At 39.3% G+C, this 16,639-nt stretch overlaps 2 protein-coding genes across 2 annotated transcripts in view; both read left to right on the forward strand.

Moving 5' to 3' along the window:
• The window catches only part of LOC139138417 (nuclear pore complex protein Nup155-like), a 64,493-nt gene extending 61,395 nt beyond the window's left edge, over positions 1-3,098 (forward strand). The window contains exon 34 of the mRNA XM_070706798.1: positions 1,939-3,098. Within this exon, the coding sequence (XP_070562899.1) occupies positions 1,939-2,098 (160 nt within the window). The 3' untranslated portion in view covers positions 2,099-3,098. The remainder of the gene's footprint in view (positions 1-1,938) is intronic.
• Positions 3,099-8,418: 5,320 nt separating this feature from the next.
• LOC139138418 (uncharacterized) lies at positions 8,419-15,730 on the forward strand. The gene is made up of 7 exons (XM_070706799.1): positions 8,419-9,063; positions 11,089-11,153; positions 11,416-11,586; positions 11,921-12,136; positions 12,440-12,629; positions 13,000-13,151; positions 14,375-15,730. Exons 1-7 carry the CDS (start codon positions 8,658-8,660, stop codon positions 14,558-14,560), a joined length of 1,386 nt encoding a protein of 461 aa, XP_070562900.1. The 5' UTR covers positions 8,419-8,657; the 3' UTR covers positions 14,561-15,730.
• Positions 15,731-16,639: the final 909 nt, after the last annotated feature.

A 16,639-nucleotide genomic window follows, 5' to 3' on the forward strand; every position in this document is an offset into this window, starting at 1 on the left:
TACGTAGTGATATGTAAAAAAAGTTTCACATGTTGGTGCCCATTTTTTTGGTGTCCCAAGTTTTAATAATTATCAGGTGTTTAAAATTTCTGAACACATCAAGGTTTCACTGTTTTTTTCACTTTGTGTGTGAAGGAGAGATAACAAATGTCTTATCGTAAACTTCCAAGTATTTACTGTCAAATCAGAATGGCAGCCCACTGTGACATTTAAAAATATGCTGTAAATTTTTCAAAATACCCATTAAGTCTTTTTATGTCTTCAGATAAGTGACTCAAAATAAGTAAGAAAAATCCAATTCCTTGAAGCGCATATTATTTGCTTCAAGACCGATATGATAAATTTGCATTTCCTTACAATTTTATGTTTTTAAGGACAAATTTCTTAGCCGCTCTATTCATCAGCATAAATATGATATTGTCGCATATAAATAGGTAATTTATGCTAAAGAAAACCTATCCATGTGAAAAATTGTGTGGGAACCAAACAAGCCATTTTTAGAACAGCCAACATTTTGTGTTTCAGCACAGTTTTAGAAATATACAGCATTTTCTCCAAACGTGTAATTGCACAAATCCCTTCTGTTTGAAAAATATGCTCCTTTACTCAAACTAGTACCATGTTTCTGTCTACAATGATGTATTGAGATATTAATATACACAGAGTATTGCTCTGTGATTGCTGCCTATACACAGAGTATTGCTCTGTGATTGCTGCCTATAAAGATCACATTGTTGATTTAATCCACTTAGTAATCTGTATAGACTTTGCATCTAGATTTCAAAACTGCGTTTGAACTTTTATGAAGCGTGAATGTTTTGAATATGTTTCATATATGTTAAAGATAATCTTGATCTACAATAACCATATACTCATACCTTGAAAAACCTTCATTTGCATAATTTAAATTTGCATAATTACCATGGTCCCCAAATATCAGAACCAAATCCCCACAAATTTCCTTATGGTTTTGGGAGAAGAATAAAAAAAACCTGTAATTTATATTTAGAACAAAATTGCTGCAAAATACATTAAAAGTTACAGCTTATTGAGCTTCAAGAGTGTTACAGAAAGGACAAAAAACCCATTTCAATTAGCATATGTCAGCAGGCCAGTTTTATCGCCTCCTTTATGACATTTGGGATAATTAAAACACATGCACTGTAAACGCAGCTTCTGTGCTTAGGAGGGAGGGGGTTTGGCTGTATGTCGATTACTGTGCACAAAAATCACACTACATGTTTTTATATCGCAACATCTCGCTACATGTTTTTATGTATTGCAAAATATCGCATTATATTGTTTGACGTGTACCAGGCCAGAGCGGCACTGGCACTACACCAGCATTCTTTGGACATACATGTGGTTCAAGTGCATGTGTAAAATAACGTAACAATCGTTTTGGATACACTGTTTCAATTCATTCTATTCCGATGGTTGTGTCGTTGTCGAGCTGGTGCTGAACAAAGATTGATTTTAGAGGGGGTATGCCGGGGGAAGGGGTAGCATATGCATGATTTGGTGGGATTTTTACACTTCCAAACTTTTGTTTAGAGGGGGTGGGGGGGGGGGGGGGGGGGGTTTAGGCTAAACGCAATTAGTTGCATTTACTGTGCACGTTTTAACTATCCATGGCCCCTAATATACTGGTATCTTTGTCTTTTGTGAATATATAAGTTAAATCAAACATGTTCTACCAGCCTTTTGTTTTCACTGCATTCTGCAGTAAATTATGTCTAGAATTTATTTTAAAGCAAAATTTTACATTTTGCTAACGGCAAATCGTTGAATCTTGAATTTTACATATCACCAAAGATAACATCATGTGGTCGCGCAAGGGTCTATGGCTACAGCGTGCTGGCCCCTGTGATTGCTCAGCAATAAACCCTCAATAATAAAACTATAATTTGTGGTCTTCTTGTTGTTTTGTATCTGTAGGAGAGCTTTTACCAGTCGATGTCTGGACGCAATAGCCAGCTACAATGTAGAGTTAGAAGCAATGGGTCTACAAGCCAATGTACAGACTACCCTGGCAAAATTCAAAGAACTACAAGCCAGACTAGATCGATTACACTTGCATACAGCGATGCGTACTTAAAACACTTAGGATATGCTACCGTAATGTACTGGAGACTGAATAGGGAGCTTATGAGTATATGGACAAATGAGGGGGAGGGAAGGGGGGACTTTTGTACTGTGAGGGAGTATGGACATCATTGTATTAGTTTGCATAAATTCTCATGACTGTTGTGTTTGACAACTATGGTATGATTTCTTTTTTTTTTTCAAAAATCCATGCTTATTACGTATTTTCTACCTGTGTGTTTATTTTCGTTTTTGAAGACTTGACCTGACTTTCAGTTTGTAAGTTTTGATAAAGAGATACAAGCCGATAAATTTCTCAAGTGATAGCCAAAAGCAATCATATTATATTGTGATGAAAAATCAGAAAATAGAATGTGTAATTTGATTGGAAAGGCTGAAATGATTTGAGACAGATTTAACATAGAGGGCATGGATATGAGATCTCATGATGCTGATCCATACATACCGAACACTGTTTGTAAACCATCATCTCTGCAATACTGTATTGATCAAACAGTTTTGAAAGCATGTTTTTCAGAACTCGATAAATGTTCATTCAGAGATTGTGCCATAAGTGTTATACTAACAATCCGAAATATTGTTGTCATAATTATATTTGACATTATTTAGTGCTGTAACTGAAACCATCTGAAATATTAAGTGTCAGAATTTTTGATACGAATAATAAACAAATCAAACACCACACTTGATGATTGACAGTGAACTTGTCAGCTGACAGCCTTGTTGTAATCAGCTTGTAGCTTTCTTATTCCTAAGTAGTTCTGAGGTTGATCAACCTTGAGAAAATGTGATCTAACCAACATTGAGGACAGAAAAAGTATCGGAATGAGAACAAGTGGAAAATTTATCTCATAATGTCATTGATTGAACAAAAGTCACATCATTGATGTACATGTATTTGACTTGTGTGGAAGGAATATCTGAGTGGCTACTGTTGACATATTGTTGATTTTTTCATCATATTTCCATAAAAACCACTATTGTCATGACAACCTTTGTCCTGTGTTGCTTTTCTCTGGCAGCATTTCACAATAATGCCCAGGATATGATTTACATGGAAGCAAGTTCATCAAACTCTGTGATATCTCAATGCATTACTTAAATGGAATGCACCAATTTAGTAATTGATTTTTGTTTTTACAACAAAAATACTAATTTGATTAAGTCAGCCTGGTTACCCACAGGAACCAAGTGTAAGGATTATGTACCGGTAATGCATCATTGGACTTAAATATATTAAATTCCTAAAGCATGACAACCCAGAAAAGCACTTAATACCTACATGTTTTCTAGCATTTTTCTTTCTAACATGTTCATGCCTCATTACGGTGGAAAAACTGTCCATTTTTGTCGAGTGTCTATGAAAATGAATTGTCAGTCCTTGTGAATGATCTTAGTCAAAGGTGGAAGTTCCCTGCCAGCATGGTTGTCATGTATGAGCAATTTATTAGTAAAGGGGCATATTTCTTGACCTGATACAGCTGCTGCTGTGGTAGAGTAGCTTTCTAATTCACACACTGCAAGTCCTTGTTTTCTGTTAGGTTTAAAGGGAAGTAGTTGGTGTCACTGGAAATTGTTTTTGTGTCAATTATGGGTTACCGACAAGTCGGATGTTTAGATCAGAATCTTTCAACATGCTGCCAGAGTGGATGACAAAACCGAACTCTCCTTGTCTGTGTAATAAACAGATCAGCAGTCACCATTGATAGCATTGGGTTTGAGCCAAATCATAGAGGTGAAAGGGTTAAAAGTTGGCACTTTGAAACTTTGCTCGGACTTCCAACAGGAGATTTTAAACCATTGTATTTCAGTCAAGTGTAAAAATTGAGAGTCTGAGCTAGTGTTTGGTGTAGAAAAACAAACTGCAAACAATTTATCAATGTTCAAATTTCTGAAAGAGTACCATTCCCTATGTTAACTCCATTGGGAAAATTGAATTTTCTTGTTTTCACCAAAACAAGACACTCAAACTATTTGCCTCTCAGATTTCAAACTGAGTTGACACAAGGAACAGAACAGCAAACTTGCATAAAAATATGTGACCCTCGAGAAAAACGTTTTTCTCGAGGGTCTATGGTCTAAACTCCATGCCCCTGGCTGAGTCCACCTTAAACCTGCCAACAGACAAGAGATGTAGAAAGCTATTACATCTTGTACCATGGAAAAGTCACTGAATAGACGGCTTGAATCACACCTTACATATGGTGTGTCCAATATACTTAGTATGCATGTATGTCAAGGGAAATTGGCCATCTCACACGGCCAGTTCTCGCTCCATGTCTAAAAACCTCCTGTTTTACTTGCTTTCGGGATCTAATTTGCCACTTCTCCACTGTAAGGCTGATGATTGATAACTTGGCCATCAAATTGACCTTGTTTTGTGCCCTGTGCCAGCAACATGTTTAGCTTGGTCAATAGGGAAACGATATGTCAAAATAAGGCGATTTTCAACCCTGTCGTGGACTGGTGGCACACATCTAATTTGCATATTCGTTAAATGGATTCAAATGGTCAACATACCATTCCTAGAGTGTTGTAAGAGTGTCTTTTTGTGGATGTCATATTGGTACTGACCTGTACTGGACAATGGTTTGATTGCGTCAGGGAAATCCCTTGAGGAAGGTCAGTGCTTGTGTTCGGACCAGGAGAAACACCACTGCAAAAACTGCTGCTAAAACCTTGCAACTTTCGATGAAGATCACGTGATCGAGTTCAGGTGGCTTGCTCGGTATTGGGAAATTTAATGAAATAGCATCTGATCGGTGCAATACCCACAACTAGGAGGAACCCAGTGAAGATTTCTTCAAACTCTGAGCTTATCTGGGGATCGCTTTACAGCAATCTTTACCAATAAAGATTGACCCGTGTTACAAATTACGGTTATTGTAATTTAATGTGGATCCCATGAGAGATGAGATATCAATACAGTATTACAGTCAAAATTCAGTGAACTGTAGAAAACTATTCTTCATCTGCAGCAATCATGTGATAGATGCTTTTCTTATACTTTATGCTGCCTTTCTTTGGGATGGGAGTAAGCAGAATTATCGACAGGGGATGGAAGAGAAAATGGAAAATGGTGGGGGTATGAAAAACAGCAGAACAAAACTGGGTATTAGGGGAGGGCTCTAACTTCCAGATAAATCTCTCAGAATGGGTTCAATGACTCACGACCAGAAGTAGTTTGTACTTGTGAATACTCAATGACTGTGTAAGTGAGGGCATGAGCAATGACAGCAACAATTGACCATCGGGGGGGGGGGGGGGCATTTAAAAGGCAGCTAATGAGTTGGGAAAAGTTGTTCAGGCAAAATAATCAATTTAACAGATATAGCTAGTTATGCATTGAATTTTTTTAGCATGTCTGGCCTGTAGATTCCAGAGTATAACACATTGATTTTTAGTCCCCACAGACAAAGTTTGGGGGGAGGGGAACTTATAAAGTTATATATTTGGTCGGGCCTGTGTGTGATTTCAAATTCATTAACCAAGTGGGACTATGTCATTGACAATGACTTATTTTTGTGAAATTTCTCAATCATTTCTAGATGCAACCTAAATACTCATTTAGGTTGCAGTGGCGGGCATATTGACTTCGGGATCAATAGATCGATCCGAAAATCGATCTACTTATCAGACTACCCAGCTAAGGAGCGCCTGTGGCCTGTGTTGGCGAAAAGTTACAAGACCGTATACGGCCGTATACAGTCCGGGCCGGGTCAGCTCCAAAATTGGAGACTCATTATGATAATGTATTCCGGCATTCAGCCAATCATCGACCAGATTACATCATTAATAAAGTACAGGTCACGCTGGGTCACAAATTACCCACCAAGTGTGATCGGCAGTTTTGGGCCGCTTATTAAGCCCGTCTTGTGAATTTCGACGAATTTCGAAAGTCAACATAATCCACGTGTTCTGCAGAAGGTCATGTCCAACAAGGAGTCCGATTAGTGAACAAATATTCGAAATATTGACGATTCATTTCTACCCCTAGTTTATCGATTTCGCTCAAGTACCGAGAATCATTTTGTGGATGTTCGTCATCTCTATTAGAAATACTGTTATAAAGGTTATTTGTGTAGGTACGCGTATAACACTTTGCAAGAAAGAAGAGCAATGTCAGAGCTTTAAAACGATACCTGTTTTGTAGTTGTCAAACGCAGACTAAAAATGGTACGCGATTTTGAAAATGTGTTGACAGAGTGGCCACACAACTGTTCCCCATACGGTAGAATTTGTATCGCTGCCATCTCCGATACAAATGGGTATTCTTAACGATCTGTGTAGGTACACGATTTATATTTCGCAGGACTTCAAGCCAGAGTCTAGGAATCACAGCGATATATGGGGTTTGGTTGTCTTCGCCAGAATAAAACTGGTACGCGATTTTGAAATTGTGTTTTGACAGAGTGGCCACAAAACTGTTCGACATTATGACAGAATACGGCGCGGGAGTTCGACACAGTATGGCGTACGTAACGAAGGACGCATGTGGAGGTTGCCAGGAAATACAGTTTTTACTGATGGCGCGCTGGCCGCTGATTGGCTAATGAGAGGGGGGAAATATTATGGTATAGCGTCTCCAATTTTGGAGCTGACCCGGACTGGTATAGCAACAGTTGTTTTTTTAAAATCAGGGTCGACTCAGAGGCGATCTAAACTCTGTAGTATGAGCGCAGTATCAATTCAATTTAACAATTTTGAGAGGATTGGTCTACCTGACAATATCTGGATGTTTCATTGCAGAGTCGCAATGAGGGACGGCCCCTCTGCTCTGCCACTGAAAAAAGTGGGGGGGGGGGGAGGGTATAGCGTTCACGCGGGGAAAAAAGTTGCCCGCCATATTATTGCTTACAAACTGTTTTTTGTAGCCGAATAGCTTTATTGGCTGCTCTTGGCCAAGCTCTGATCACAAATAAACATCGTGATCTGGCGGGGTTTTTTTAACGATATTTATGTATATGTTGTTATTTGCTAATGCAATAGGCCAAACCCGGAATTCGAATCGACCACGGTACAAACAAAGCCATGTGCGCAAACGCGCACAGACGTACGTGTATTTCCATACGCGTTCAGTACACATGTGGGTTTGTTTGTACCGGCATCACGTGATTATTTGGGCGTACTGAGTATGTAGAACGGCGTACGCATCGCGTCCTTTTTATTCCGGAGTAGAACCATTGAAGAACGCAATTTATTACATGCCTCGATGTGAGTACAAATTAGTGCACTGATTTGAATAGGAACATCCGGGGAGTTAGCGGGCCGGTGAACGATGTACTGAGCGGTTTCCATGGTTACCATGTCCAGTGAAGCCCTTCGACATTTTCGACGTCAAAGTTGACGCTTAACGCTAGATGTGAAATATTTATGCGCGCATTGCTATTTTGACTTTCGTTAAAATCTGGTCGATAATGGCAAAATTGTTCGAAACTGCCCTGCATGTAACTAAATGTCATATAGCATTATTGTGAAGAGGCATGTAATAAAAATATTATTGCCTGAATACATGGGTTTATGTGCTCTCGCAGCAGGAGACAATTTGCCCTCCTGGCGCCTGCTCTCGGGCACATAAACCCATGTATTCAGGCAATAATATGTAATATTGTTGTCGTTGCACATACTCGTGAAAACACTCCATAATGATTGCAAGTATCGAGTGCAGCATAGTCACTCGTGAGCTATTCAGCTCTGGGACTATTCGCCCCATAGACGCGTGTACATAAGCGAGAAAAAACCGCTCGCTTATGTACACACGTCTATGGGGCGAATAGTCCCAGAGCTGAATAGCTCACGAGCGACTGTGAGTGCAGTTGCACCACTACTCATCTTCATGTAGGCCTAGAGGTGGGCAAAGTGCAAAACCACTTGTTATAGGGTGTGTGGCAGAGATGCATGCTGTTTCTGGCAAAACCATCAAGAAATGATTGAGAACGGCCTTGGTTGGGGTTTCTTTTGAAGATTCGATCGAACAAATACGTGTAAAACATAAAGGTCAGACAAGGTTATAAGCAGACCCGCCCAAATCGCCCCTGACAAGGACTCCGACACTTGGTACTTAGGGGCCATCTCAAACGAAATCCATTAAGATAAAAACCCTTGACAAAAAGTAATGAAAATTTAAAATGTAACGTTGATATTCAACAGTTAATGTCGTTCACTATAGTTTAATCAAGCTGTTGTAGTGTACTTGTCAATAAACACAGGACGACACTACAATAATTTTGTTGAGCATAAAAACCCTTCTCGTAAACGAAAGAATTTCCCGCTGTGAACTTTTGTAACATGATGAGACGGCCCCCGTTATTCATTTTCAGAGACTATACTCCCACCACTGGCACTGTGGTGTTGGTTACTGTTTGATAGCAGAGACCGGGCGATTGATCTCGGCTACATTCTCGCTCTGTCTCACTGACACACAGCTAGGTCTCTGGGTTCCATGCGGTATTTATCACGTGCACTTGGAGAGCAAACAGATGCCTAAATCAAGCCAGAATAGATCATACACGGCAAAAATGCATATTCTTGGTGTGATTCGATCATGATTCATGCAGGACGATTTTTCGATGAAAATGGTTTTCAAACGGCTGGGCTGGCGAGTACTGCGGCGCGCTAGCTACGCCCTGGCACTGTGCCTACTATTCGTGATAGCACAGAATATGCTGCATTTCAGAAATCAAGATGTGACACCCAAGGAGACGGCGGAGATCATCACGAACGAGTCGTCTCATTCGTTGAAGGATGTGGATGCGTTAAATGCAAGACCGTCGACTACTACGCTGACACCGTACACGATACGGCACAAACGTCGGAGACCTCTGAACGACACAACATCACGGAAGGGACGTTTGGAGGAAGACAAGACGAACACGAGTGAAATAGAACAAGAAGGAGAAACAGAAGATTTATTAGTGTTCGATTTCCTTGGTAATCTTCACGCATCTTGCCGGACAGGTGAGTTTACATCAATCCGCTGTGTTTAGCCAAAACACAACAAAACTCAAAGGATTTGAAAATTGCACCCGATATACACACACACACACACACACTCACTCTCCCCCTGTCTTTCCTTTGTACGTTGAATATATTTTGTCCTCGACTTCAAAGCTATCGTATAATTTGAATACCTTTGTCGAGTAGACTATTCACTGACATTTTGAAAAAAAGCCTCGGAGCCTCATTGTCGAAATTGAAAAGGACATGCCATCAAGTCTAAAGGGTATTGTCAGACCATGTCCTCGGTAAGGGTTGACTTGACATACATTTCGGCTTCTGCTGTCTCTGGAACATGTCACACCATAGGGTACCCAGAAATCTGGTTGTTGCTGTTGTTGTTTTTATTGTTGTTTATGTTTATTAGTCGTGTTGTTGTTGACCAATACAATTCACCGAAGATAACTGTTGTGTTGTTGTTGTTGTTCCAAACGTAATGTAGATGTCACAAGAAACACTTCAAGGACACTATCATTATTTGACCCAGGGTAAACGCGGATTTTGCTATTATAATGAATTAAAGTACAATTCGTCTAACCCATGATGTTCTGGCGTACGAGTACGTATACACTGACATTCATTGCCTTTGGTAACCAAGTGTGCTTATTCGGGCAAGGACTCTCTCTAAAAATAAATGAAATGAAAACAAATAAAAATTAACTTTAACTAATCAAATAAATGTTATGGTTATGATTTATTTATCTTCAATTTTTACTTTCAGCCTTGTTTTAGTTAACATTCGATCCCTCTGATTTTAGCGGCTCTGCCTGTTGCTTCTCTGTTAGGTGACTGGTTGCCATGTGTGTTGTGGGTTCGAGACCGATTTGAGACACCGTCTTTAAATGGAAAATACGAATCATGCCGACGAGAAAAAAAACAAAAAATACTTCAAAAACCCCAGATTGATCGCAAATTGGTAAGGTAGTTGTGGTTTGGCGTCCGTCGACAGATCAACATGTGTTCATTAAATCCAGAACAATCTGCAAAACCAGTATCGAGACATTGATTTTTCCGCCTAACCAAATTTGAGTCGGCGGTCAGTAAAAAAAAACATACTTCTCGGTTTATTTTTATTACAAGTTTTATTTATTACATATGGGCACAAACGCTTTCATGATTATTCCTCTTACGTTGAAGTATTTTCAGCTCACTTCTGCATTTCGCGGGAAAACTTTGTGACTTAGGTGTAAACGTCGACCACGTACACTGAAATATCTAAGGGACCGTCTCACATTGTCGTGTACATCCAGAAACACACTCACGCCGCTCTGAATTAAAGTTCAAGTGTGAAGCATTTATGTGAGTGAAGCAAATATGTATTTTAATTTCGCTTATTTAATTTAGCTTCAAACAGGTTTACAAAGCCCCGCTTTTGGCCTATTCTAATTTCTGAGAAAATATTCGACGGCCACTCAGCGTATACGTTGTGCTTGCTGACACTTATTTGTAAATCCAACAGCTGAACTCGCATTGGACTATCGCTGTTCACTAAACGCCATTTGTAGCGTTGGTTTTGTTGAGCCGATTTCGGATTTCAGCCGTTCTTACCTTGTAGGCTTAGGGATGGACCATTAGATTTTGGCAGGGGGTGGTGAAAAACAGAAAATACAAATTTCAAAGCAAAATTTATGAAAAAATCTTCAGACAAGTTTGCAAAATAAAAAAAATAAAATCAGATTGCAAAAAAAGATAAATCTGGCAGTTTACTTAGAAAAAAATTAGCACATCTTGACTCACTTGGAAAATTCAAAATATGACCGTGACCATCCTCACCTCCCAATATATAATGGTCCGTCCCTTTCTTGAAGGCAAACACTTGCGACAACGGTAACATCCGACGTGCACTCTGATTGCAGTGCACACAGTGAGTTGTAAATCTTGTATATAGTATTGACCATGGAAAATTCATTTCAAGATAAAAAAAAACGTTCCGCAGTCAGAATGAACACTGATTAATTATATCGCACTACATTTCCTTTCCCCCAGAGTTGATAAATTTAGTGAAGAAACAAGTCAAAACGCGAAGAAGAAGGGAACAGGACTTTATGAAGGTAATAATGAAGTATATAAAATTTATGAAAGAGCTTTCTAAATGACGTTCATAAATGTACTTATATTAGTTATATATTAAAAAGTACATGTAGTTGGTACATTTCAATTACTTCGCTAGGTATCGCATCTTATAACCAATATGGTGAAATCTCTACACAAGTTATATACAAGTAATGACTATGCTTCATGTGTGAATATAATATATATATATATATATATATATATATATATATATATATATATATACATATATACCATCAGGTATGTAGGTGGGATAACATGAGTGACAGAAAGTGGTATCAGATGATGACACACGGAAAATATCTTCCCGGTAAAACAGTCAGACCTGCAACGGGAGGTACGGACCCGAGAGCAGGTAGTGTATCCGTTGGATTGGAGTACGGGGAAGAGAAACGCGACGCATGGTTTAAGGTGAGCAAATAGCAATAACCGTTTCACACATAGACAGACCGACGGACTTGCTGGCAGGAAGGCAGACAAATAGACAGATAGATATATACCTGGCAAGGTGGTAACTATTAGATGGAGATAGATAGACAGACAGATGGAAGGGTACATGAATGGAGGGAAGGAGGCAGAGATGTATGGATAGACAAACAGACATGAGCGGGTATATGTATATGGGAGGGTATAAATATTGTGACTAGATTTTCTGCCGAGGAATAACATATATTATTACCGTCTGTGTGCACTTTGGATAATACAACGTTATAACCTGCAATTGTATCGGTCAATTTATTACCAGGTAGCTCCGATACGAGCCAACGGACGGGGTGAGAAACACGTCTCGCAAATTGCAGTATTTATATTGGACCGACTGTTGGGATTCTATTACGCCGTGCCGTCCAGAGGGTCCAAGCTCAACGTAAACCGTTTAAGCAATTTACAAATTACGCCTTTAAAGTTTAAGACATTCGTGTCAAGACTGCGGGACTTAATAGACGATGATGGTCATGTACAGGTTGGTCTGATTTAAATGTCAAATACAGCTATCAAGTAGTCATTTGCAAGAAGTGTTTGTGTTGGTCGCCTGAAGGAAATCGGACTGTTGTTGTCTTTTTTGTTGTTTTTTTTAAGGGGCGTTTAAGTTTTTCGATACATTATGAGTAGATGGACAAATGGATGGGTCCGAATAGTAGATAAATTAACTGAGTTTCCTTGTACACGGTTGTCTTTACATTTTATTGGGACATTCAACAGCGGTAATTGTAAACTCAAGTAACAACGCCCTCTATTGACATTTGTTAACATTTTCTGTCCACAGGGCTCGGTTAATGCATGGATAAGCGAGAGTCTTGTCCTCCCTAGTTTCAAGCTTCGACAAGACGTCAACTTATCGCAGCCTTTGCAACCTCTTGATCAACACGAACGCTGGGAGATGGAATTTCGTACTTTACTTTGGCTGACAGGGCTCGCGCTACGAAATCATAACACAAGAGTTACGGAGGGCACAGGTATATGTGATTTAGATAATAACCGTAATGCCCATTGTATAAGTACCTCCGTCCGGGCCAATGTCCGTGCAAGGTATGGGAAGTCGACAATGAAATGTGATCAAATTTGGCAATGGAATTGAAAATTGGAAACACTAGATAGGAAATTCCTAATGAGTTGTTAACTTATGTGGACTTACCTTATGGTAAACTTCCTTCTTATGAAAGTTCGTGTCGGACACTTTGAAAAATAACATGAACACCAAATATTGAAATTTTAATAGTAATACATTTAAAATTTGCGGGAAAAATTCCTTTTTGACAGGAATTATTTAGTACAAATATTTTCCCTTTGTTCCAGCGCTGTATTTTTGTTTTGTTTTCTTTCCAGAGTACCCAGTAATATTTGACAGCGATCGGGCTTTCCGTGACCAGACCACTACAAAATCAGAGTATTTTCTAAACTGCCAATTTCCAAAACACGTGATCAGCTATTTGAATGTAACGTCACGTGCTTCGAGAAGATGCAGCTTAGCTGAACAGGTATGGCGACCTCTCGAAATAAATAATTACTGAACGCGTGAGTGAGCGAGTCACTGGTTCGAGCTTTTCTTTCGTGTATAATCACGGCTTTCCCCACGATATCATAGTTTCGTTTTTAATGAAAGACAAAGGTACAGATTCCTGGAAAATTAAGCAACGGAACCAAATCGAAAAATTTCGGTCAAAAAAATACAAAAGCGCCAAACTGCATCCTTGAGGGCAGACTGAAAAATTCAGCCGTGTGTGGCGCTCAACAACGTCCGTTGCTGAGCCGAGCGCCAGTACACCGTTGAATCTTATAGCCGTCTTATATTGATGGGTAACTTTCAACAACAACGTTTCCTATTTCCGAGATTATGTTCTCTCATTAGTTTAACATAAAACTGTCTCCCTTCGTGTTCCAAGCGGACGAATTTCTTGAAATCCAGTTGGTAAAAGTAACATTTAATTATATTGTGTCTACTATATATCTTCTCGTGAATAACAGTTTCCAAGACATCCTTAGTCACAAAGCAAGATTTCCAGGAAGAAAAGGTCCTTCAGCAGCAACTCTTGATGTATTATTAGGTTTATTTTCTTCTGTCCGTAAACTGCTTTCTTATTCTGCTCCAAAAATAATTTCGGTTGCCCAGCCCTCAACTCGTCAAGACATCCCCTAATGTGCGTTACTGTTAACAATTGATAATAGTGTGAAATAACTCGTTCTAATAAGAAATTGCGCATTGAACATAATGTGTTGTGTTGGCAGGGGCGATACTTTTTTTCAGGACGTAAACTAGAAGAAAATTTTAAAGAGGCAGTAACTCTAACTCCACTATTTTCAATGTCACCTTAATTTCTTGTTCTGTAACTCTCCAAAGCATGTCGAGATACACAGTACTCCGCTGGAACGTACACACAGCATTGTCATTGTTGACGAGTGGATTCTGGTCTGGATTATATAATTCCGAATGCAAACAATAACATTTTCACATAAAGACTCTATGTTGACAAGCTAAATGGTGGATGTCTTAACATGCTTCGGAAGAGGAGCCAACATTTGCAATTGACGTGCAAAATATAAACAATGAAAAAAAAATCGTGAAAAGCTAAATTTAATGGCCCTTTAAAATATTATCAAAAAGTTCAATAGCTATTGCCTGTACTGTTGACAGTGTCTACATAGTGTTCTGAAGGTCTTTCTTTATCCTTTAAAGTCTTACTTCCCTTTCTTCGGCCGTCAGATTTCAGCTGCACTGCAAACAGACCCGCTTCAGCCCGACATAAAGGACTTCAAAACTCGGTATAGGATTCACTCCACGACGCAAGCTTTCAAAGTGCTTGACCTGTGTGTTGACGTCCTCCTCAAGATGGTTGACAAATGTATAGCGCTCCATGGAGAAGACGCTGTCCTGTACGAAGACCTCTGAAAGATGGCTTCTGATTGGCCGTCACACGCACAAAAAGTAGAAAACGCGGGAACTGAAGAGAAAGAGCTTTATTTATTAATATTCTGAACATTCCCGGCGGGCCCGGGAACGTTATCACTTTTCTTTAGGAAATAATGCGGGCATAGTGGTTTATATAATTGGGATTATGCATGACGCTTAGTTTCAAAACACTGAGTAGAATTTACAAATATTACCGTAAAGGTACCATGACGTGAATTGCCCGAACCGGGTTGAACTTGGCTGAAGTGTTTCTATAATTTCGCTTGGATAAAGTGAGGTCAAAGCTGGTTGAAATCTTTTAAAGGCTAAAAAATGAAACTTGGAAAGTTATCTACACATACCTGTGGCGGAATTAGCGGGAGTGGGAAAATGAATTCCACATATTAGCTGCCGACTAGATTGATGCAATCGATATTGTCCTCATTAAGATACATGTAAACCCGACACTATACCATCAGTAAATTGTTTGAGGCGATCGCAAAAGGACTAAATGAACATACTGTCGAAACTTTATCATCTTCAGTGTTCATCGCACAACATTTCCTCCATTTACAAATAGAGGTACAAGTCCAAAATCAGACCAAGGCAATTTCTTCAAACAATCCGTCGATGACGCATTAGGTCGTATTCAACAACATAGCTCATTCCTTTATCCTGATAATTAATAGGAAAAAGCAACAAAAGGAAATCCCACCTTTTAATTTCTATAGTTCATTGGGTGTTACAAAAGGAGATTCTCACTATTTTCATTCATTGAGTAGTAACTTCGACTTTTTTTGGACATGGAACTTTGAGGCTGAATAAAATGACAGTGATAACAAAATCTTAAAGATGCATGATGTTCATAAAGCTGAACCAAGGGAATATTTTAGCAGTAAGAGTCAATGGCATTTTGTGCTACAAGAAATATCCGAAACATTTATTTTTGCAGATTTGCAGAGTGAAGAAGAACACAGTACTTTTTTTATTTGTTTTTATCTCAATTCCGCTTGTATATTGGCTACTTGGCGTGAATTTATGTTAAATGAGAGGGAGATGTCAACATTTCGAAGTGAAGATGTTATGCTTTTATGCTAGACAGCGCCCTCGAGCGACAGATCTTTCAGTCAAAATGCTTATACTTGTATAATCCAAAATACATTGCATGGGAATAATTTTTTAGGATTATCTATCGTGGAATACATCGTAAAATATTATATCTAGATAGTGATGAAGGGGGTTCCTGTAGCCATATTGCGACCAACCGCTAATATATACAGAGTTAATTTATAATACGACGGATCTTTCAGTCTAGTCTCTCATCTGAACCGTAATCTAGCACCTTGCAGCGTGTTTGCAAGGTTAGATCTGATTGGTCGATTGTCACTTTTCACAGCAACTTGGGGAGTTTATTTGTATTATTCAATTATAACAGTCAGGTTCTGCAAACCAATTGGATAACAGCTTCCTAATCACTGCAAGTCAGCCCTAATCTAGGGTAAGAGGCGGATGACTGTCACTTGGCCGTTGTTGACATAAATTGTCCACAAGTGAAGGCGAGAAAATTCGGAAAATGGTGCTTGTTACAACACAGCCTAATGAGGATTATGGTTACAACAAGGATCCACGATTGTTAGTTAAAAATGAACAGAACGGCACAAATTTTGTGATAGTAGTACGCCATTTTTCATCGTGTTTGTGCCACGATTGTAAGGTATTCCACTCATTTCCGAAGCACTACCACAATGATGTTTACTTTGTGGTCTCTTGTAGTGGCTTGCACTTTTTCTGTTAATAATCTTGTTTGTTTGCCAGCTCCTTGCTGACAATCCAACATTACACCGGACAAAGTAAACTTGCACTCTACACATTAGACTGAAAGATCCGTCGCTCGAGGGCGCTCTCTACGCGAGTGGGGGGGGGGGAGCGTAGAGAGCGCCCTCAAGCGACGGATCTTTCGGTCTATCTGCACATTAACCATTCATATTTAACTACGCCAAATGTTAGCTTTCATTTCGTTTCTTGCTCAGACGTACGCGATATACTTACTGGCTGGTGAGGGTTGTGCGATCACATACC

This window comes from Ptychodera flava, chromosome 8, assembly GCF_041260155.1.
Source record: "Ptychodera flava strain L36383 chromosome 8, AS_Pfla_20210202, whole genome shotgun sequence".
NCBI lineage: Eukaryota > Metazoa > Hemichordata > Enteropneusta > Ptychoderidae > Ptychodera > Ptychodera flava.

What these genes read in the sequence shown, in the direction of transcription:
- LOC139138418 (XM_070706799.1), top strand. Translation starts at nt 8,658, where the DNA reads ATGCAGGACGATTTTTCGATGAAAATGGTTTTCAAACGGCTGGGCTGG. An exon ending in AACGCGACGCATGGTTTAAG is followed by an intron (nt 11,587 to 11,920) that starts GTGAGCAAATAG and finishes ATTTATTACCAG; the next exon opens with GTAGCTCCGATACGAGCCAA. An exon ending in GATGCAGCTTAGCTGAACAG is followed by an intron (nt 13,152 to 14,374) that starts GTATGGCGACCT and finishes TTCGGCCGTCAG; the next exon opens with ATTTCAGCTGCACTGCAAAC.